Genomic DNA, 23,798 nt, shown 5'->3' with positions numbered 1-23,798 from the left:
TTTTCATATTAAAATTATTAATTATTATAATAAATATGAACAAGATTAACTCATCTTACGAATATATGAAACTGTCTCACACAATACTTACGAATGAAAATTTTGATTGATGTTTGTACCAAAAATATTTTCAAATTTCATTATTCTAATTATTAATAACAAATAGTTTATATGAAATACAAATACGTAAATAAAGAATTTGATTTGATTCAATGCTCCTTCGTTGAAATACGTGTCCTGTGAATCATGCGGGTATATAATATTACTCCATCAACCAATGTCTAATTGTTTGGGCTAAAAAAGAAGAAGCAGATACTAATAGCTAGTTTTTATATATATTATCTAGATTCGTTCGTATCTCAAATGTCAAAATAAACACATGATGATGCATTTTTCAATTATATATATATAATTTTATATAATTAGTTGACACTTATTTATTATATATAATAAATAATATTTAATTATATATCTAATATATGACTGTCACTGTATTGACGAAGTGAACATAGACATATGTCATAATCTAATATTCTCATTATTTCCTCTATATATATATATATATATATATGAGCTCTCGTTGAATATAATTAGAGTTCTCAGCACTCTGTTCCAACATATCTTCCAATATTTTCGTACTTTTGTGCAAACATCTTACTTAGTATTTATCCTTTCTGTCTTTAAACTATTAATTATTGTACTGTTTTGTATACCGAAGGATTTGAGGTTCAATGTTTTTAGGTGCCAAAAGGGCATATATGGATAGAGGGGGATAATATTTACAAAAGCAACGACTCAAGAAAGTTTGGTTCGGTTCCATACTCCCTTCTACAAGCCAAAGTTTTCTGTATTGTGAGTGTGTGAACTTTTTTGTCTTTGTATCAGCAATTCAAATTCTTTAAGCCCCATATGTACGTATCATATTCGTCGCCTGCCCTATACAGATATGGAAAAAGAAGTTGGGTTTCATACTTCCATACATATCAAAAATTCTATTCTAGTAATGCCTTCACATTCAACTCATTGCATTACGTGTCGAGTTTTGCGTAATACAATAGCTTAGGAATATCTCAAGAGTCAGATGACACAGAAATGCTTGGAGGTAATCTTCACAGGTCTACTCCTATCGAGTGGCCACTTATATATGGAGATGGAACTTATGATTCTTTGCATCCTTTCTAGCCATAAAATCAAAATCATGTCGATGAACTATAATTCTTGATCTCATATCGCGAACTAACTTTCGGTATGTCAAGAGACTGTTGACCACAATGGCGGAGTGTGAGGAAGATGAACGAATTTGTGTTGAATTAAACCGCCGGTAGGCATTCATCTATCATTTTCATGGTTATCAAGTACAAGATTGGAAATGGCTTTTCAACCATTCCACAGATGAATGCTTAATTGGTAGACTGATTGTATTGTAACTAATATTCATCATCTTCACTCTGTTTATTTCTACAGGTATGGTCGGTCACCAGAGGATTTTAAGTTAGTCCGGAACAAAATTCTTCTGCGAGTTCAATCTGCTTTCTGCATTGCACAAGGTTACCATTTTGTTTCTGACACAATTCTGTATTACTTGTACGTGGCAATAAAATTGTCTCAAGTCACTTTGACTGAACCAAAGCAAGATTCTTTATTTTGTCAAGGTGTCTCTACCAAGTTTTCATCTTCATTGTAGCTGCTCGTTCATGTCCCATACGCTGGCATCATGGAAAATGAGAACACGGGCCTATGAAAACTAAGATAATCTGGTTTTTCTCTGTCTCGTGGAAAATATGGTTGTTTCAATTCTTGCAGCTCAAATTGTTGGAGAATGCATGTGGAAGAGCACACTTGACCCAGAATACCGTACAAACATGAAGACGGAGTTCGTACGACACTCGCGATCTTGCTGATCACTTTTATCTCCTTAACTTGCATGTTGTTATAGACTGATATTTCAGGTTATGGATTAAATGGGTTAGAGGGAAATAGAGAACCTTGTCTAGGCTGATTATATGTTTGGTTTTGATTTAATTTATTCCTATTTTCTTGATACAGTTTTGATCTGACAAAATATATAAATCAGAATCACTTAATCTATGTAGATTGATCCCCGAATTAATTAGTTGTTATTGGAGTGGTCGCTTGCTATTAGAGTTGTCAAAATAGGTTAGGTCGTCGGACCGTCCCGCCTAATTCAACAATAAATCGATTAGGTCGGTGGGTAAGTTCATCCCACCACATAAAATAGACGGGTTACGAGCAGTGCGTCCCGTTAGTCGTGTTGACAAAGCTACTTGCGTGGCTAAGAGCAAAGACTGGTATCGAAATTAGATTTGTGGAGACTTGTTATATTGCAATTCCACTGGTAGTCTAGGCAAAAAAAAAAAGTTGGGTTTCAAAATTAAGTCCAAGGATTGCAGGAATTTCAATAAATTGAAGTTAACTCAAAGAAACCGACTTGCAGGTAAAACGAGCTTCTCGCAACACACTCACACACACACATATATATATATGTTTGTATGTATGTATATTGGACGCATCATTGATTATGGACATCGGGCATTCTGATGCTTTAATATATGTTATATATTAATTTTAATAATTTGATGTAAAATTTTATAATGTTGGCACGGTTTTGTATTTTATTAGTTCTCTTTATTATTATTTTTTTATAACATTTTTTTTTAAGATAAACAGCTCTATTAAGATGTCAAAGATAGATCATGTTCTACAGCTTTCAACAACCAACTAGGAAAACCTCCTGGTACCCAATCTAAATTAGACAAGCAAATCAAAGCCTTGCGGGCTTAAAGATGAGCAACTTCATTGACAGATCTCTTCATACGGTGAATCGATAGGAAATTATGCTCATGAAGCATAAATTGAATCTCCAAAGCTAAAGCACCGACTGATCCCAATTCTTCTTCAGGTTTGGTTACTGCATGAACCGTCTGAATAGAATCTGAAAAGATACAAACATTAGCAAAATATTGGACCACACCGAAATCCATTCCAAATCTTATAGCTTCTAATTCAGCACCATCGACCCCCCGATTTCGGACCAATTTTGACTTGGCTCCTAAAAAAAGCCCATGAGAATCTCGAATAATAGCCCCAACACTGAATCGGTTAGTTGCTTCATCCCAACCTGCATCCACATCAAGCCTCACCTGACCAACGTGTGGCAGCTTCCATAGACTGTCTGCACTAATCTGCGCTATAATAGCATAGGAATGAGTATTTTGGAGAAGAATATTTGGTGTGTAGTTTTTATATTATATTATTAAGTTTAAAAAAAAAATTCATGATAATTTTTTTCAAAATATAAAAATATTATTGTTTTAAAATATCAACAATACCCCTGTAAAATAATAAAAATGCTATATTTTCATTAATAAAAATAGCATACAAATTTATTTTAGTAAATTTATGTATCACTTTATCTTTACATTTCCACTTTAAAAAAAAATTAACACTACTAAAATTTTCTTTTAATCTTTATCCAAATTTTTGAATTTTAAATGCATTCATAACATAAATAATTATTATAAACAATCATTAAAGTAAAAGTAACAAAAAAAATTAACAAATATATATATATATATATATAGAAACACGCGCGCGCGCGCGAGTCACAACATGTGCAAAGGTCGCTACTATTTATAAAAGAATCTAACCTTTACGTCATAGCATTTTATTATGAAAATATGCACTAAATTATTTTATTAAATTTCAATCCATTCAATCCGTTGATATTGGAAAATATTCTGTAGTGACCCGTTCCAGAATCACCTACTAATCAGAACTTAAGCATTCAAAATTAACATTTAAAACTGAATCAGGTAAACAGCGGAAAAACAGTAATACAATCCAATCGAATCTGTAAGTACAAAATACTTAAACAACCAGATCGAACTAAATACCAAGAACAAATACCAACAACTACAGGTCAACCTCTTCCAGCTCCCTGTCCACTCCCTCCTGGACCGTCCAACCTGAGACCTGCCCCATCGAATAGGGTGTCCAAAACAGAGATAAACCGAGGACGTGAGCATAAAACGCTCAGCACCGAAAGCATGAGTATACAAGACTATGACATGCATGTATGCAAAATGTACTGGATACCAGGATCTGGGTATATCGAAATACTGCTCAGGTAAATGACGTCAAGGTATGTAGCACTCTGCGCCGTCGCACCAGGAGGTGGCTCCCATACCAAAATAAACCTGTGGATATACCGGTGACCTGACCACCGTCGGCCAACGGGGTCCAACCATCCACAACAAACGAGGGCTGAGCACCCTCTCAACAGGCTATCTCAAAGATAATCAGGCTCAACATGATTATGCAAATGCCGCATAATAAACCATGCATCATATGACAGATAATAATGCAACATATAAACATGCAACACATAGTAAAGCATACTCAATCCTGCTATCTCGGATAGTACTTTCGTACCTCAAACCAGTAGATCCTAGCAATCAGTCCTAGAATCAAGTCTGCGTCCGTAGTCAGCCCACTGATGCCGCTAGCTCCCCAACTAGAGCACAGCTCCGCTACAAAACCAGTAGCTCCCCGCTAGTGCCTGAACCTCGGGAAAAGACTAGAAACCTATCAGAAACGACTAAAACGCTCTGGAACACTCGAAATTGGCGAGTTAGAAATGAAGCCTCGCGCCTCTATTTATAGACAACGATCGGACGATCCGATCCACTTCGGACGCTCCGATCCGGTACACTTCGGACGATCCGATCCACTTCGGACGATCCGAACATTGCATGTCTTCCACGTGCCCAGCCACCTGTCTCGGACGATCCGAACCCTGATCGGACGATCCGAACTCTGCATGGCTTCCACGCGTCCAACCACCTGTCTCGGACGATCCGAACCCTCTTCGGACGGTCCGAACCCTCTTCGGACGGTCCGAACCCGGTTCGTTCCTTCCGATCCCACCGAAATATAATTAATCCAATAATTAACTCAAATTAGGCATCGGGATACTACATTCTCCCCCCCTAAAAAGGATTTCGTCCGCGAAATCGAGTCTGAAGAATGACAATTCTGAACAACAATACATTCAACTTAAGAATGAATTACAACTGAAAGTACAACTGAAATTACAACCATTACTGAAAATACTACAACTAGAACAACTCTGGATGCTCTGACCGCATGCGACTCTCTAGTTCCCAAGTAGCTTCTTCAGTACCTCGGCGCTGCCACTGCACTAAGACAAGAGGAATAGTCTTATTCCGCAGTACCTTATCCTTCCGGTCTAAGATCGAAACCGGTCTTTCCACAAAAGACAAATCCGGATTCAGCTGAACTTCTGTCGGATGCAAAACATGAGACTCATCCGCTACGTATCGTCTCAACAAGGACACATGAAACACATTGTGAACACTAGACAGATACGGTGGCAAAGCTAATCTGTAGGCCAAATCTCCCACACATTCTAAGATCTCAAAAGGACCAATGAATCTCGGAGATAGCTTACCCTTCTCAGAATCCTCCGAAAAGGTGATACCTTGAGAAACACTTTCTCGCCTGCATCAAAATGAAGAGGTCTGCGCTTGGTGTTCGCATAACTCGCTTGTCGATCCTGAGCAGTCTTAATCCGCTGTTTGATCACAAGAACTTTGTCCATGGCCTGCTGAATCAATTCTGGACCCTCGACCTGTCGTTCTCCGACTTCTTCCCAGAACAGAGGAGTACGACAACGTCGACCATACAATGCTTCAAACGGAGACATACCAATACTCCTATGAAAACTGTTGTTGTATGCAAACTCTATCAGCGGCAGATGATCCTGCCAAGCTGGCCCGAAATCCATCACACAAGATCTCAACATATCCTCAAGAGTACGAATAGTCCTCTCTGACTGACCGTCAGTCTCTGGGTGATATGCAGTACTCAAACTCAAGGTAGTGCCCAAAGCTTGCTGAAAGCTGCCCCAAAATCTAGATGTAAATCGAGGATCTCTGTCACTAACGATACTCACGGGCACACCATGAAACCGTACAATCTCCTGAATGTACAACCGTGCCATCCGATCGAAAGTGAAATCTCTGTTATACGGAAGAAAATGGGCAGACTTAGTAAGCCGATCCACTACCACCCAGATAGCATCTCTATTCCCCACAGACATAGGCAAGTGAGTCACGAAGTCCATCGTGATATGCTCCCACTTCCACTCCGGAATAGGAAGATTCTGTAACAAACCTCCGGGTCGTCGATACTCAGCCTTCACCTGCTGACAGACTAGGCACTTGGAGACATACTGATAAACATTACGTTTCATACCCTTCCACCAAAATCGAGTCCTCAAATCTTTATACATCTTGTTGCTCCCCGGATGAACACTCAACTTGCTACGATGAGCCTGGGACAAAATCTCCTCCCTCAAAGTGTCATCTTCCGGTACAACAACACGACCAGATAAGCACAAAAGACCCTCGGACTGATAGTGGAATCCAGAAGTATTATCTCTATCAGCCAACCGAGCTAATTTCTGAATCTTAGAATCAGACATCTGAGCATCTCTAATCCGAGAATACAAAACTGGCTCGGACAAAATAGTAGCTATACGGATACTCTCTGTTCCCTTCCGATGCTTACAATTGAATCCCATTGAACAGAAATCCTGAATAATCCCAGATACAGCACAAGTCTGAAGAGCAGATAACCTCACCTTGCGACTAAGAGCATCGGCCGTGAGATTCGCAGATCCTGGATGATACTTGATCTCACAATCGTAATCTTTGAGTAGATCCATCCAACGACGCTGACGCATGTTCAACTCAGCCTGAGTGAACAGATACTTCAAACTCTTATGATCAGTGAAGATCTCAAATCGCTCACCATACAGATAATGGCGCCAGATTTTCAAAGCAAAAACGATCGCTGCTAATTCCAGATCATGAACAGGATAGTTTTCCTCATGAGGCTTCAACTGCCTCGACGCATAAGCAATCACATGCTCATTCTGCATCAGAACACACCCTAGTCCCTGCAAAGAGGCATCGGTGTAAACACTGAAACCACCAGATCCAGACGGTAAAGCCAAAACAGGCGCAGATGTCAAACGTCTGCGAAGTTCCCAGAAACTCTCTTCGCACTCTGATGTCCACTCAAATGAAACATCTTTCCGAGTGAGCTGAGTGAGTGGCTTAGCAATCTGAGAGAAGTTGGCAATGAAACGGCGATAAAACCCAGCCAATCCCAGAAAACTGCGGATCTCGGCTACTGTCGTCGGACGCGACCAGTTCAATACCGCTTCCACCTTGCTCGGGTCAACTGAAACTCCCTCGCTAGAAATGACATGACCAAGGAATACAACCCTGTCAATCCAAAACTCACATTTACTTAGCTTCGCATAAAGCTGATTCTCGCGAAGTGTCTGTAAAATAATCCTCAAGTGTTGTAGGTGTTCTTGCTGATCATGCGAATAGATTAAGATATCATCTATGAACACCACAACAAACTTATCCAAGAAATCCCGAAATACCCGATTCATCAGATCCATAAAAACTGCTGGTGCATTCGTCACCCCAAAAGGCATAACCAGAAACTCATAATGCCCATACCGGGTCCTGAATGCAGTCTTCGATATATCTCCCTGATGAACTCGAAGCTGATGATAACCAGACCTTAAATCAATCTTGGAATACACAGAGGTACCTTGCAGTTGATCAAATAAATCATCAATCTGTGGCAACGGATACTTATTCTTTATCGTTGCACGATTCAACTGCCGATAATCTATGCAGAGCCGCATAGAACCATCCTTCTTTTTGACAAAAAGAACTGGTGCTCCCCACGGGGACACACTGGGTCGAATATACCCCTTGTCAAGAAGATCCTGCAACTGCTGTTTCAATTCTTGCATCTCCGATGGAGCTAATCGATAAGGAGCTCTAGAGATTGGTGCCGTGCCTGGCACTAAATCAATGCCGAAATCTACTTCCCGAACAGGAGGAAAACCAAGAATCTCCTCGGGAAAAACATCCGGAAAATCGCAAACCACTGGAATGTCACCGACACCGATACTACCTGCGGACGAATCAATAGCATAGATAAGGTAGCCTTCCCCGCCCGACTCTAAAGCACGACAGGCTTTCAGAGCAGAAACCACAGGCATCGGGGGTCGCGCTCCCTCTCCATAGAAAAACCAACTGTCGCCCTCAACTGGACGAAACTGCACAAACTTTTGATAACAGTCCACAGTAGCTCTAAACACAGTCAGCACATCTATTCCCAGAATGCAATCAAAATCCTCCATCGCAAGAACCATCAAATTAGCAGTTAAAACATTACCCTCAAACTCTAGAGGACAACCCAAAACTAGACGTTTAGCCAACACCGAATGACCCATCGGTGTGGAAACAGATACCACAACGCCCAAAGAAGTGAAGGGTAATGCATGACGCTTAGCAAATCTCGCAGATATGAATGAATGAGATGCACCAGTGTCAATGAGAACGTAAGCAGGTAATCCACATAATAAAAACACACCTGCGATAACTCTCTCGTTCTCCTCAGCCGCCTGATCCTGGTTAAGAGCAAAGACCTGCCCTTGAGTACGCGGTCGGAGGTTAGAACCCTGAGTAGACTGTCCCTGCTGTGGCCTCTGATGAACTGAAGCCTGAGAACCAGATCCTGATCCTCCGCCCGTCTGTGGACAATCTCTCTTCATGTGGCCCAACTCACCGCACTTGTAACAAGCACCCGCAACCTTGCGACAACGCTCCGTCGGATGATCCTTCCCGCAATGCTGACACGGGCCCTTCTTCTTCCCAAAATGGTGAATTCCTCCAGATCCAGAGGAAGAAGAAGTAGATCCAGCCTTCTTGAATGCTTGGGCGCGGGGACCCAAAGAACTAGTAGGACGAGCAGACTGCATGGCTCGACCTCTCAGCAAACTGCCCTCAGCCTGGCGACAACGATTCACAAGGCCCTCATACGATGTCGGATCATCGCAGACAACAACCCGATCATAAATCTCCTGATTGAGGCCCTGAAGAAAATGGTTATACTTGGCACTAGCATTGTCACTGACATGCGGAACATACGGAAGCAACTCAAAGAACTTCTGCTGATACTCATCAACAGACAAACTTCCCTGCTTCAGATTGATCAACTCAATCGCCTTGGTCTGCAGAAGAGCTGGCGGAAAGTAAAGCAGCATGAAAGCGGCTCGGAAATCGGCCCAAAGAACTCGACCCTGTCGTTGAACTATCGGTGCAGAGGTAGACCTCCACCACTTGCGCGCACCACCCTCCAGCAAGAAATCAAGGGTATCAATCTGCTGCTCCGCCGAGCACTGAAAAGTCTTGAAGCAGCTCTCCATCCTCTCAAGCCAGTTCTCCGCAACATCCGGGGTCTCACCGCCTGAAAGAGGTTTCGGCCCCATCTGCAAGAACCGATGCATACTAAAACTCCGAGGCTCATCACGACGGTGTTGACGACGTTCTCGATGCTCTCGACGACGTTCCCGATCGTCGCGGTCTCCCCAGCGTCCAACGCTGCCATGACTACTAGCATCGTCGTCAAAACCAGACATCTCTTAGCTACAAAAGTTACCAGAGATTAAACCCAAAAGAACAGTTCTAAATCCCAAAATCTTAATGCATGCTCTGATACCATAAATGTAGTGACCCGTTCCAGAATCACCTACTAATCAGAACTTAAGCATGCAAAATTAACATTTAAAACTGAATCAGGTAAACAGCGGAAAAACAGTAATACAACCCAATCGAATCTGTAAGTACAAAATACTTAAACAACCAGATCGAACTAAATACCAAGAACAAATACCAACAACTACAGGTCAACCTCTGCCAGCTCCCTGTCCACTCCCTCCTGGACCGTCCAACCTGAGACCTGCCCCATCGAATAGGGTGTCCAAAACAGAGATAAACCGAGGACGTGAGCATAAAACGCTCAGCACCGAAAGCATGAGTATACAAGACTATGACATGCATGTATGCAAAATGTACTGGATATTAGGATCTGGGTATATCGAAATACTGCTCAGGTAAATGACGTCAAGGTATGTAGCACTCTGCGCCGTCGCACCAGGATGTGGCTCCCATACCAAAATAAACCTGTGGATATACCGGTGACCTGACCACCGTCGGCCAACGGGGTCCAACCATCCACAACAAACGAGGGCTGAGCACCCTCTCAACAGGCTATCTCAAAGATAATCAGGCTCAACATGATTATGCAAATGCCGCATAATAAACCATGCATCATATGACAGATAATAATGCAACATATAAACATGCAACACATAGTAAAGCATACTCAATCCTGCTATCTCGGATAGTACTTTCGTACCTCAAACCAGTAGATCCCAGCAATCAGTCCTAGAATCAAGTCTGCGTCCGTAGTCAGCCCACTGATGCCGCTAGCTCCCCAACTAGAGCACAGCTCCGCTACAAAACCAGTAGCTCCCCGCTAGTGCCTGAACCTCGGGAAAAGACTAGAAACCTATCAGAAACAACTAAAACGCTCTGGAACACTCGAAATTGGCGAGTTAGAAATGAAGCCTCGCGCCTCTATTTATAGACAACGATCGGACGATCCGATCCACTTCGGACGCTCCGATCCGGTACACTTCGGACGATCCGATCCACTTCGGACGATCCGAACATTGCATGTCTTCCACGTGCCCAGCCACCTGTCTCGGACGATCCGAACCCTGATCGGACGATCCGAACTCTGCATGGCTTCCACGCGTCCAACCACCTGTCTCGGACGATCCGAACCCTCTTCGGACGGTCCGAACCCTCTTCGGACGGTCCGAACCCGGTTCGTTCTTTCCGATCCCACCGAAATATAATTAATCCAATAATTAACTCAAATTAGGCATCGGGATACTACATATTCAACCAAGAAAAATGAAATTAATTGGATCAATATGTATTTTTAAAAATATAACAAATAAATTAGGCTAAACTTGATTTTAAAAAATACAAAAAATTGGCTAAACTTTGAACTATTCATTTGGTTATGGAAAATATTTGCACTGCTACTGGACATGTATGGGATATTCTTTATCATTTCCTAATCTACATATCTCTTGTTATACGTAGTCTATAATGCAGAATCGAAATTAGAAGCGCCTCTGTAAAATTGGAAGAATTTACTCTTTTCGTTTTACCAAAAGTTATATTTGATGGTAACTGTATAACTCTAATTTTTTTAAACCATACAATAGTTCAAGCACTATGTTTCGACTTCTCTAACAATGAGAGAATATAATTGGACTCAATAATCTCGTTTCCAATAATTAAACTCCTTGCAATCGATGAGAATCGAACATTTGACATTTATTTTAATACTAATTGTAGGATCTAACGCTTGTTATTTTACCTAAATTTATAACTAATATGTTCATTATATTTCATTGATTCAAGTGTAATCTCAATCCTTGGATGAGATAGTATATTTGTTGAACATTTAATTTCAATGTTCCACGTATTTTTTTAAATTTTAGTCCAAATCATTTATTTTTGTTGATTAATATATTTAAACTTTTATAGATTGAATACAAATGTATCGAAGTAATAAAAATAATTAAATTTCTAAAATTGAATACGCCCGAGAGAAAAAGAAAAGTGGACCAACCTTTCAGAAATGAAATATAAAATGGGAAGAAAAATGGAATTGCACTTCCCACAATTTTTCATCTATCAGACAAAAAGAAAAGAATCGAACACCGACCATTTGTTAGAAAATGTGTTTTCAGATTGTAATTTTCTTTCGATCGCGTTGACGTTTTTTTATATAAAAAAATTATTACTACGTTGTTGATGAGATATGGACAGTTTCTTTCAAGTATAATTTAAAAATAAAATAAAATTTATAAATAACAATATCAATAAATTTTCTGAAAACAGATAAAAATAAAATCTTATTTACTATCCCACAGGTAGGATCCATCTGTCTAATGGTTCAATTACCGATGGATGGATTACGTATATACATTTTCTTTCCTACTATTTTAAAAGTTAAATCATAATATCTACGATATCATAATATCTACGATATAATATTATTGTAACCTACATATATGAAAATTTTGAAATATATAAAAAAAAATTGTCAAAATATATTTTACCTATATATAGTTAATTTATTTTAAATTTGATAAAAATATTTAATATAATTAAACTGAATACTTAAAACCCAATGTTTCCAAAAAAATAAGTTCAGATAAAGTTCCAAAACACTTAATTTTTTTGGTATTTAAGTAAATGTATTTTATCTCTACAAACTTACCCAAATATGAACAAAAAATAAAATAAAATAGTCCTTGTCAAGTTTTTGGAAAGCTTTCCATTTATTTATGGAAAATATTCCAAAAATCCGAGTTGTATTATGGTAATCCAACCAAGATTTGTTTCTATTAATTATTATGGCCTTTACTCACCATGCACCAAAACGCCTATAAATTTCGTTTCGTTCTTCTTTCACACACCACGCCAAATTCTTCTGTCATGGCGCCTCCGAAAAGGAAGAGGCCATCACTGGGGAGAAGAAAAATCGAAATGAAACTGATAGCAGACGAGAATGCTCGAGTGGTCACCTTCTCGAAACGAAGGAGCGGGCTGTTCAAGAAGGCAACCGAGCTTTCTACGTTGTCCGCGGCCAAGATCGCCATAATCGTCTTCTCCCCGTGCAATAGGGCCTATTCATTCGGAAACCCTAACGTGGACCATGTAACAGACCAGTTCTTGAACCATTTTCCGATGCCGAATCCACAGAGTTTCGATCCTGTGACCAACATGCAACAGTTGAAAGATCGGTGTGATCAAATAAATGAGGAGCTGGAGATCAAGAAAAGGAAGGGGAAGGAGATTGAAGAGGGTCTCGAAAGCTTTTCGAGCCGAGTTTTGATAGAGGATTTGGGCTCCGTTGATTTGGCTGGATTGAAAGAGAAGAAGGTGAAACTGGAAAGCTTCCGAGAACAGCTGGTGGGGAGAATCAATCGGCCGGAGTCGGGATCTGGGGAGTGTTCTTCCAGTCGTTTAGTTGATGCTAAGGTTTCATTTTTGGAGGACGATGGAAATGGATCTCCAATTCCATCGGATTGGTTGAAATTATGAGCTGTAGCAAACTGGTTTTCAGAATCTTTGAACAATCTTAATCATGAATAAAACTATATATAAAGATACATGATAAAACTCAATGACAAGTTAGTTAATTTTTTTCCTATTTATAAATGTATAAGACCATGAAAAACTACAATCCCGCACGGTGAAGGGCGCTGAGTTATACACAAATGATACTTGTGTTTTCTCAAATTCGTTACAAGCTGTCGACGTCATCAATGGCTATGGCCCAAATGGTGTTTTCACAAATGGATATTCAAACTCTGTTGGAATCGGCTGCTTTCATTTCTGTCCAACGGTGTGCCGGCTCATCGGCCGGCATTTGAAGCCTTTGTGTTATCAGCAATGTAGATTGGTTTAATGGAGAGATTCCATCTTGGATCATTAGTTTTGTAAATCAAGACCTTATGTAGTAATGCATTGTTCATCTTTCACAGAAGAAAAAAAAAAGACCAAAAGTTAAAACTCGATCCCAATGTGAGTTAAATTTGCAGCTGAAATCTCTGCTAGAATAAAATACATGTATCTCTAGAAAATGTAATTTCAAAAATAATAGAACAATTAATGTTTTTTCAATTTTGTTTTACAGCAAATTAAAATTTTCAAATGTTCTTTATATAGAGATTTTACTATAATCGACGTAAAAATAAATGTATTTATTTTTATTAAATAGCATTTTGGACTTCGTTAATTGTTCAACCTTTCGGTATAATTTCATATGCGGCTGCTTAAAAAGCAAGTGTATTATAAAGGTTTAGAGAAAATTATGGCTAATGGACCAACGGTGTGACCCTGCGTATATATGGAAATTAATACAATATAAATGAGGTCTACTTTTTTTAAAAAAAAAATAAATAGAAAAAGGGCTTTTAGAAAACTACCCAAAGATTTATGGACATGGGGTTTAGCGATAAATTTAATAACACAAGGAGGTTTAGTTTATTTATTTTTTGAAATGGGGTTTTAGTTCTGAATTTAACGACGCCGTGGGGATTTAGCATATTAAAGAAAAATGTGTAGGCTTTTTTTTTTTTCCAATTTACCATATATATATACATAAACACACATTAACTACTGTGATTATTCCTACTTAGAGTCCCGTCATCAATTAATTAAAACGAATTATTTAATGAAAAAAAAGAATAAAATTTTAACCAGTTTAATCTTCTTTTAATGAAAGTAATATTCAATTTCTAAATTTATATATATATATATATATATATATATATACATACATACATATATATATATATACATACATACATATATATATATATATATATGTATGTATATTTTGGGTGGGACGAAATCGACATAATAAAAAATTTGAGGGATATAATTATTCCCTTGCTAGCGACCGATTTGAGAACTTCCCAAGAATCCAACCTCTCTGTTAATGCACATACAATCATAGAAATTGAACAAGAAAGAGCGGATTAAATCAAATATTTATTACAAATTTCGATTATTTCCACCTACGAAATTCCCATGGACAGCAACTTGTAAACAAAGAGACAGATCAAAGATCATACAAACATATTAGCCGTGTAAAGGAAACATATTCAGACAACATATGCAGTGAACCAGGAAACACCAAGAAATGATTAGTAAGCATAAGCATCAGGGTTCTGAAGTAGGAAAGCTTCCACGGCCTTATACATTCCCAAAACCCTTTCTTTCCCCGCCTTCACTTCGTCTTCTTTCAGGACAAAATCGCCCACCGTGTAGTACTTGCTAGTCACCTTAGATACCGAACCGCCATCTTCAGTTTGCTCAAGCTTCACCTCATACGTAATCTTTTCGAGTTTCTCGATCAATGCATCGCCTTCAATCAACGTATACCTGTATACCAAGGACTCTTCGTTTAGCTCATCCACGCGGTATTTGACAGATTTGAAGTTCCCACCTTGAGCAAAATTGATCTGTTTGATGCTTCCGGCGCCTCCACTGCCTTCAAGAATGTCGACACTTTTGATAGCTTGTGGCATTAGTTTTAATTGGGATCAAGTTGTGGGAATCTACTATCGAGGATTTAAAGATTCTTGAAGGGTGGATCGGAGAAACGTGCTCGTCGATGAACGTTGTGATTTCCATGCTTTGTTTAGTTAGTCAGGATTCAATGGATAACTAAACCTTAGAAAACCTGTTTCTGCTCACTGAAAATCAGTAGGGGGGAGAATGGTATATTTATAGATTAACTGAAGTCTTCACGGTTAAAAATATTCTGCTGTCCAATTTGTTTGCGCGAAGTCTTCTGTACTATGAATCTTCGCTGTGGCTAACAGGATGCTGCCCGTTGTTTTTTGGGTAAATTCCAGTTCGTATGACTGCATTCTTCATTGTTTTTAACAATAATGAATAATTATAATAATTAGCCATTCAAATGTTGTTATATACATAGGATGTGTCTTGAGAGATTCTTCATTTTGGATTTTTCAAATGGTGAACGATCCATGCATGTTTCGGAAAGAGTGCCCATCAAAATCACGTATGGATTTTACGGGACAATCATTAAATCACAAATAAGCATATTACTATTTTGAATTTAGACGTGTTTTATGATTTGATTAACTACTATTAGTGCATTATGTATATTGATCGTAAATTTCCAAATCAGCATATACATATATTTTTTTTACAAATTAATTAATAAAAAATATTATTATATCATTTTAAACAATCATGATTTAACTTATTCAATCTTTTCCTTGTTTGATTTTTGAATCATTCAAAATATTTTCCATCTTTTTTTATTTATTTTTCATGCTATTTAATTTTTTTGATTAAATTCAGCAATCTCATCATCAAATCTAAATTTTGTGTTTCTTTTTCATTCATCGTCGGATTTGATGTTAATTAATTTTTTTGATACTTGCTTTTTTTTTCCTTTATGGGCTTATTTTGTTTATCTGAGTCGTTCACACTTCGAATATTACTCCATTTTATTTTCTCTTATTTTTTGAAATCTCACTTGATTTCTCCACATCTTTCACCTCCATTGACAACACATCATTGTTCTTAGTAACTAATTTTTCCAATTTGAAAAGAAACTTGTGATGTTTCTTATTTAGTTATCTAAGGTTTTCCATATGTTCAGACATATTTTTCTCTGTAAATAAACTAAAATCATACTTAAATAAATTTTCAGCTCTCTCCTTTTGAAACATACAAAAAATTTGCAATCTTAAAAAAATTTCAGTCCAATATTACGCTTGCACGAACTCTCATTTATTTCAAATCCTAAAGTATTTATATATTCCACCAAAAAATATGTTATTTAAATGGGGAAGTTATTGAAAAATCCCTAATCAAAAAATTTCTTTGGCTTCACTCCCTACCCACAAAATTGTGGTACTATGTCATACAAAATGTGGTACACTTCATGTGGAAATGTGGTACACTTCATGTGGAAATGTGGTACTAAAAAAGTACCTAAGGACTGAACACAAAAAAAAATGACGGCTGGGGACTGAACCCAAATTTCCGGTATTTAAATCTGTCTAAAAGAGGTCCAATCATGAAAATGTTAACGTGTAGATGAGATATATCTAGCATTTACGATGAGCAATTTCAAAGACAATAACTTTATGGAGGGCGATGAGCTAAATTCTACCCCCAAATTATAAGGATAAGAAATAAATCATATCAGAGGATGGCATTTTTTGACGAAATCCTTTTGAAGCTCAATGTTGGGATGGGTGATAGAATTTTTTTAAGATGGAGTGGAAACATGTTCTATTTAAATAAAAAACTAGATTTTTTACTTACTTGGACTATTCAAATATATGCGTGGGAAAATATTTTTTAGGAGCCAAAATTACTTGCCGTATTTGAAAATACGATATAACCTCTTGTTGTCTTTCCAGGGTACAACTAAGATTTTCCTTGCGTAGGGGAGTGGCAAGAATATTGTGGTTTACGGTTTACGGGCAATGTGTTTCCCCATAATAATAAATTTTCAACGAAAAGCAATTGGTCTACAAATCGACCATAGTGTGTACATGCTCATATACAATAAATCAGAGTCATATATACATATAAACAAGTCAATTAGCGATGTCTAAGACTGAGAGATGTAAATAGCTCCGTTCTTCCAGCTGAGATAAACCCAAAGAAGCAGATATCGACCACTATTCTATCTGGAAACAGTAGAGTTTCCGATAATTCACATACCGAAGCTCGAAGCTTTCATCAGGTAATTTCTTAGTACCTCTCCCCCTATGGCTTTGTTCGAGGTTAGATTTTACTGGAAGGCTACCTCATTTTTCTCCAATCTGACCATCAATGAGATCACAAAGTTCACCTTGCTCGCAGATCAGGCAGTGAGGCCGGTCAACATCTGGTGCAGTTTCGCATCACCTTGAAAGCTTCTTGGCAAAAATGAACATCTGTTTTCATAGGAAACAAACATTTGATCAACATCAAAGCCATGAACTTTTATTACAGATACATACAAAAAAGAACATGTAAAAGCATTACCTATAAATTTATAACTATGACAAGGAGGAAAATATAGGACAGTCACCTTTCACTCAGGTTGAACTTTGGATGCTTTCAATTTCTCAAACTGCTTCCGCAAGTAGGCCTGCTTTAGTTTCTCTCTACGAGCAGCAGCCTGCTCTTGTCTGCGCATTTTGAGCTCGGAAACTTTCTCCCTTGCTTGATTTGCTTCTTCGTGAACTTCCCTGAGAAAGGAAGCAATAGTCAGAAAAGGTATTCACGACATCAAAGAAGATAGACTCTCTTATACACTCAATGATAGATTTACCTCAAAGAGCCATTTCACTCGTTACTTATGCACGTTTACGGGAAAGTCGTACAATTTCAAAATTGGAGTTCAAAGGGTATTAGTATACGACTATGTGTGTGCCATCTCCAGGCATCACTTATATCAGATCAACTTATTGGGGCAGGGATGAATATATTCTCAATTCATATGGCATGAGACAACTGATATACCAAGTATCATTAAGTTCGTGAACACAAAAAAAAAAATAAAAAATAAAATGTCAACTCTTGTCGATGTTGAAGAACCTACATTACAAAGCGCTTATGTTCACTTCTGTCTACCGTAGCAGTTGTTTGGCCAACACCTGCAGCTTTTGTTTGTTGCAAGAGTGGATCATCATTGCCATCACCATTCTTATCTTGAAGTTCATGTGGAGACATATGTTGGTCCCCAGACATCAGGGACTCATTCTGCTCAACACCCTTCCGAAAGAAGTTAACGCAATACTTCTCGGACTCTTCCTCATCAGAAAGTTCACCTCTGACAAGCTTATCATACAGCTCTGCTTTCCTCTCTAATGCTGCATAGCTTGCTGATCCATCATTGACTGCTTTTAGCTCGAGCTTATCCCTGAGACAAGACAAAAACGAATTCTTCTATCAGATAACAGTGCAATTTACCAAGACTCAATATCTTAGGTATACACGGTTACACAACAAAACTTTGACTTATAATATATCACATTCACATTCAAAAATTATTTATATACAATTACCATTCATAAATTTCTGAACCCTAAGGCCACGGAGACTCTAATCAGACATCATAATAGCCTGCATTCGCTAAACCATAAGTTCCAACAAAAATCTCGTACACCATCAGACATTTAAAAGAACAAAAGGAAACAAGTAAGAGATCACCAACTGATTGCATATAACGATTCCACATCCGGCAAAACAATAGAACCCTATTCGTTCACCATAACTTCAATTATATATCGTAAGCGCCAAAACATAAAGAATGACAACAAATGCCCTTAACAGTAATCATTAATCTATTGAAAGGAGGATGCCAGAAAAAAGCAACTATACTTCGCTGCACGGGTATCTACGCCGGAATTCTTGGCGGAGAATGAATCTTGCGCGGATATCTTCATCTTGGCACGATGCACCTCAAGATGTTGGGCGTAGTTAGCGTCGGCGGATTGAACAGACTCCTTAGGGTGGCGCTTAGAGTCCTCCTGGGACTTGTACAGTTGAGCCTTGAGCTCGAGGATGGAGGACGGCCCGACGCCTTCGATGGCGCGATGCTTGCGCGGCATGATGGAAGATTCCGTTAGCCATCCCAGAGATTCCACTGCCGTCCTCTTCCGCGACGCCTTCGATTCCGATTCTCCCCCTTCTTCGCCCATTTTCCCTGCTTCTGCTTCTGTGATGGAAAATGGGGGATTTGTTTTATAATTTAGCGAACAAATGACTAATAAGATGGCCCAAATAAATTATATTGGGCTTTCAGTAAATCTAGCCCGAAAATAAGATCCAGACCAGTGGCCCAATATTGCTAATCTATATTATATACAATTATTATAATTATTTAATAATTCATAAAATAATTTCTTGGTATAATTTTTAAAATCTCAAAATAATATTTTTGTAAGTCCTCTATTTTTTTCATCAAAAATTAAATTTATAGAAAAAATCTTAAATATTAAATAGTACCTTTTCGATTCATCGAATGCATATAAAAAAATAAAATTTATTGTACATATATAGCATTATACAAATAAGCAATAGACATGCATTGTTTGATAATTAAACAATATTCGATAAATTGGTTAATCAAATAAAATACACCTGTTTAGCCCAATAAATTGGTCATTAACCCAACTTGCAGTTGTTTAGCCAAGGTCCTTGAAGCCCAGAAGCTACAGCCCAAACAGATAAAAAGCCCAAGGGAAATTGCAGTTGGCCCAATGAAAAAACGTAGGATCAGTTGCTGCCATTCCCGACGTAGAAGAACGTGGAGTGATGAGGGAAGGATAAACTATTGTGCAGAATGTGACAAAAAGAGAGGGAAGGGAATCAGAGAAAGGACCGACAAATCAATCCAACAAATCTACAGCAGAGCTCTGCAGAATTCTTTCAATTCTATGCATGTTTTCCAACAGTCAAGTTTCTTGAATTTTTGCATATTCCTCCAACTTTTTGTTGTTAAAATGTCGTTCATGTTCATAACAACGTAATTAGATTTGATGTTGTTAATGGATTTTCTCTACAATTTCATTATATTCTTCAGTTTATTTTTTTCGTTTTGAAGCCATTTCTAAGGAGTTAGAACTTACAACCGAATCGAGACCTACAACGCTTGGTAAACGAAGTCAGATTAATTCACATTTGGCACGAACATGTGCCTGGCACGCCCGCAAATTTTCGTGACAAACAAGTTGGCACGCCCAGTGGGACACAATGCCTCCAAAGCGTACTGAGAAAAGTGAAGGAATTCCTCCATCACTGGGGAAAGGTCATCGCTCACAAGAAGAGTTTCAGGAAACTGATGTAGAAGGAAGAACGGTTGAAAGGCTCGTACACCAGTTCGAGGAAGAGACTGTGAAGGAAGGAATTGTTGTTTCTGGTGGTGATGGGTCTTCGCAGAACTTCATGTTGGCCATGGAGAAAAATATCTACAGCGATCTCAAGGAAATGACTCAAACTTTTGCTACTGTCATGATGGAATTTGTGGCAGAAATGAAGGAATGGAGAAAGTCTGCAAAAGGCGAAGTGGTTATACCAGAGAGTGATAAACTTCAAGAGAATGACGTCAAGCTGCTGAAAGATCAAAGCCAAGGATCAGGAGTTTCTCAGGCAGGTGAAAGTCGCCGCTTGGGGGAAGCACGAATTCCTGAATCTGCCAGGGAAGGGAGATACACTCCTCCGCACAAAAAGGATGAGGAGTTGGGATTGAAATTCCAAAACTGGAGCAACAGTAAACAAATGGCTGCTAATGTGTTCTCTGTGACGTCTCCTAACTTACATCCAGAGATGTATGTTGATGGGGGAATGCTTGGATATTCAGCGCCAGGTTTGGGGAATAACACTCGGGGGGCAATCTATCCTCCTCACCAGTTAAGACAAACTCCAACGTTGGATTTTGAGATGGTACGTGATGTGATTCAAGAGTTGTATGGCCCAGGCGTGAGGCCAATCAACCGACCAAAATTCAATAAACCTTATCCTGATGTTGTGGATCGTGACAACCCTTATCCAAAAGGATACCGCATTCAGACTTCACGTTATATTCCGGGGAAGACGGTCAATCCAGCATGAAACATGTGGCCAAGTTTACAATTCAGTGTGGGGAATTGGAAAATTTGGAGAACTTTTCTCATTACAAGTTACGTTTGTTCCCCAATTCCCTGACCAGTACTGCTTTCACATGGTATGCAACACTACCTCGAAACTCTATTATGACTTGGCACGATATGGAACGTCAATTCCATACACAATTCTTCCGGACAGTACCTGAGATTAGTATAGCGGAATTGTCAAGGGTGGTCCAAAAACCGGAGGAATCTGCCAATGATTTCATTTGTAAGTTCAAGAGGGTGAGAAGCAGATGCCGAGTTTTCCTCCCTGAATCAGAATACGTGAAAATGGCACAGCGAGGACTCGATTTTGAACTTAGAAAGAAGTTTCAAGGGACGAAATTCCGTGATTTTTATGAACTTGCTGCCAAAGTGCCAGAGTATGAGGAATTGTTACGAGAAGAGAGTCATAAAAGAAAGTCTACAGTGGGCTCTTATTTCCAGGAAGTGGAGGAAGTTGCACTGGCAGAAGTAGCAAATTCCGGATCACGCACTGTCCCTTTATTGAAGCGCAAGAGTGAAGAACTTTCCAAGAAAAACATTCCTCCAGTGCAAACTCCTTGTACTTTCGATGCATCAAAGACGGAGGAAATCTTCGATCACTTAGTGAAGGAAAAGTTCATAACATTCCCCCCAGATCACAAGCTACCCACGAAGGAGTTGAAAGGAAGATATTACTGTCAGTATCAAATTTCCTTCAACCATAATACTAATGCTTGTTGGGCGTTCAAGAATGTCATGCATGAAAGAATCAACAAGGGAGTCCTGAAATTTCCCGAGAAAAAGGAAGCGATGATAGTGGATGAAGATCATTTTCCCCCGGTAGCCAATGTGAACATGGGCGGTACTGACTTGCGTTTCTTGATCAATGAGAGGAGAATGAACGGGTACGGGGACAGGTCCATCAAACCAAGATTTACCATAAAGAAGTGTTGGGTGCCTCGAAAAATGATATTTGAGGTCAAGGAGAAGAAGACAGAAGTTGTTCATGAAAAAGACCACTATTACAGTGGAGGCGGTCTGCATTATACTGGGAGGAATATGAGGTATGACAGGGAATCCATGGCCAAAAGACCAGGGAACCAGTACCTCAGAAGGGGCCCACATCCTTGGTCGATGAATGGCGAAAGAGAGCGGACCGGCAGTTATTTGAGAAGACAAGACAAAGGCCATCCATTCTGGATACGGATAAAAAATATGAGAGGAAGTCCCGCTTTGTTGTTCCTCCTAGAGCAGTTACCGACGGCGTATGGAGGCGAGTAAAACATCCAAAGTTTCCAAAACCTCTTTCTCGGACCCAAAAGCGACGTTTGTTGAGGGAAAAAGCTGCTGAGCGCAGGTTGAAGATGGAGGAACCAGGTAAAGAGAAGAAAAAATTTGGAAGGAGGGCCACTGAAGATTATGGTGAGGAAGATGACGACTTGTTATCAGAAGAGGACGATGAACCAGTCAAGAAGGCTACTTTCAAGGTGGGGCAGATCCTCGTTTCATTTGAGTGTGCCACTGGCTCGTTGATGTTGCCAAAGGAGTTTAAACGCAAAAGGACGTGTGAAACCGATGTCTTTACTGGAAATCAAAATGGTGCAGAATCCGTTCAATCTGATATGGTGAGTGAAAGCGTCAGTGTTTTTGTTGATGAAGATAAAAGAGTGTTGATGAAACGACCCACCAACGAAATGACGAAACATATCAAAGCACTCTACATTGTAGCACATGTGAATGGAAAGTCGTCGTCTAGAGTGTTGATAGATAATGTGTCTGCTGTGAATATTTTGCCATACAGAATCTTTCAGAAGTTGGGAAGAATGTGGAAGACTTGATCTCTACCGAATTCTCTGTGGCAGCTTTTACTGGGGAATCTACCAAAACCTTGGGAGTTTAACCAGCAAATGTTACTGTAGGGTCTCGATCCTCTATGTCAGCCCTTTTCGTAGTCAATTCCAGTGCTAGCTTCCATGCTTTGTTAGGGAGATATTGGATTCATTCCAATCATTGTGTACCATCATCCATGCACCAAATATTGTTAATGTGGGAAGGGGATGGGGTGGAAGTGATACAGGCTGATTCACAGCCGTATCAATCTAATTCCAATGTCGTGGAAGCTAGATATTATGATGGAGCTTTTGGTCAAATTAAGTTTCGTAACTACAAGGTGCATGGACAACCAGAAGCAGTGTACATGGACACTCAAAAGGTTAAGCAGCAGTTGAGAAGGTTCTCAAACCCACCGCCATGGTTTCTCCTAGACCCATGGTCTGGCTTATTATCGAGGAGGTCAATGATTAAATTCACTAAAGAAGATATGGAAGTGGCTGCAACTTCTGAATGAAAAGCCACATTGCAGCGCCTGGTGAACGAAGTGCAGTCTCAAGAATTGTGAGATATCGATGGAGTTGAAGTAATATTTGAAGAGGAATGTAGAGGTAGCGAGGAAGAAGAGTTACAAACGGAGGATTTAATCTTAGCTCCGGCTCATATGAATGATCGACAGCCGGAGACAAATGGTTCATAAAGATGGAATAGATGAGAAGTATTGTACAAAGTAGGCTGGATGTCCACTTTGTTTGAATCTGTCATATTAAATTGTAAGAAG

At 39.1% G+C, this 23,798-nt stretch overlaps 2 protein-coding genes and 1 pseudogene across 2 annotated transcripts; 1 reads left to right on the top strand and 2 right to left on the bottom strand.

Annotated features, from left to right (window-relative positions):
- The first annotated feature begins 12,500 nt into the window (after positions 1–12,500).
- On the top strand, positions 12,501–13,109 carry LOC140838927 (agamous-like MADS-box protein AGL29). The gene has a single exon (XM_073205553.1). It carries the CDS (start codon positions 12,501–12,503, stop codon positions 13,107–13,109), a length of 609 nt encoding a protein of 202 aa, XP_073061654.1.
- A 1,610-nt stretch (positions 13,110–14,719) lies between these two features.
- Positions 14,720–15,209, bottom strand: LOC140838926 (major allergen Pru ar 1-like; annotated as a pseudogene).
- A 1,843-nt stretch (positions 15,210–17,052) lies between these two features.
- LOC140838697 (uncharacterized protein At4g18257-like) lies at positions 17,053–19,283 on the bottom strand. Its single transcript, XM_073205185.1, has 4 exons — positions 18,936–19,283; positions 18,154–18,474; positions 17,641–17,800; positions 17,053–17,503 (listed from the first exon to the last, which is right to left on the bottom strand). Exons 1-3 carry the CDS (start codon positions 19,253–19,255, stop codon positions 17,644–17,646), a joined length of 798 nt encoding a protein of 265 aa, XP_073061286.1. The 5' UTR covers positions 19,256–19,283; the 3' UTR covers positions 17,053–17,503; positions 17,641–17,643.
- Between the last annotated feature and the right edge of the window lie 4,515 nt (positions 19,284–23,798).

Source organism: Primulina eburnea, chromosome 8 (assembly GCF_022965805.1).
Source record: "Primulina eburnea isolate SZY01 chromosome 8, ASM2296580v1, whole genome shotgun sequence".
Classification (NCBI taxonomy): domain Eukaryota; kingdom Viridiplantae; phylum Streptophyta; class Magnoliopsida; order Lamiales; family Gesneriaceae; genus Primulina; species Primulina eburnea.
Note: the sequence above shows the minus strand (reverse complement) of the source record. Positions and strands in the feature narration are given on the sequence as shown.

Bases quoted from the DNA above. Each gene is read 5' to 3' on its own strand.
- LOC140838927 (XM_073205553.1), top strand. From the start codon at position 12,501: ATGGCGCCTCCGAAAAGGAAGAGGCCATCACTGGGGAGAAGAAAAATC.
- LOC140838697 (XM_073205185.1), bottom strand. From the start codon at position 19,255: ATGGGCGAAGAAGGGGGAGAATCGGAATCGAAGGCGTCGCGGAAGAGG. The intron at 18,475-18,935 runs GTATAGTTGCTT...GTCTTGTCTCAG, and splicing joins GTAGATACCCGTGCAGCGAA to GGATAAGCTCGAGCTAAAAG. The intron at 17,801-18,153 runs GTAGGTTCTTCA...TTCCTTTCTCAG, and splicing joins GAACATAAGCGCTTTGTAAT to GGAAGTTCACGAAGAAGCAA.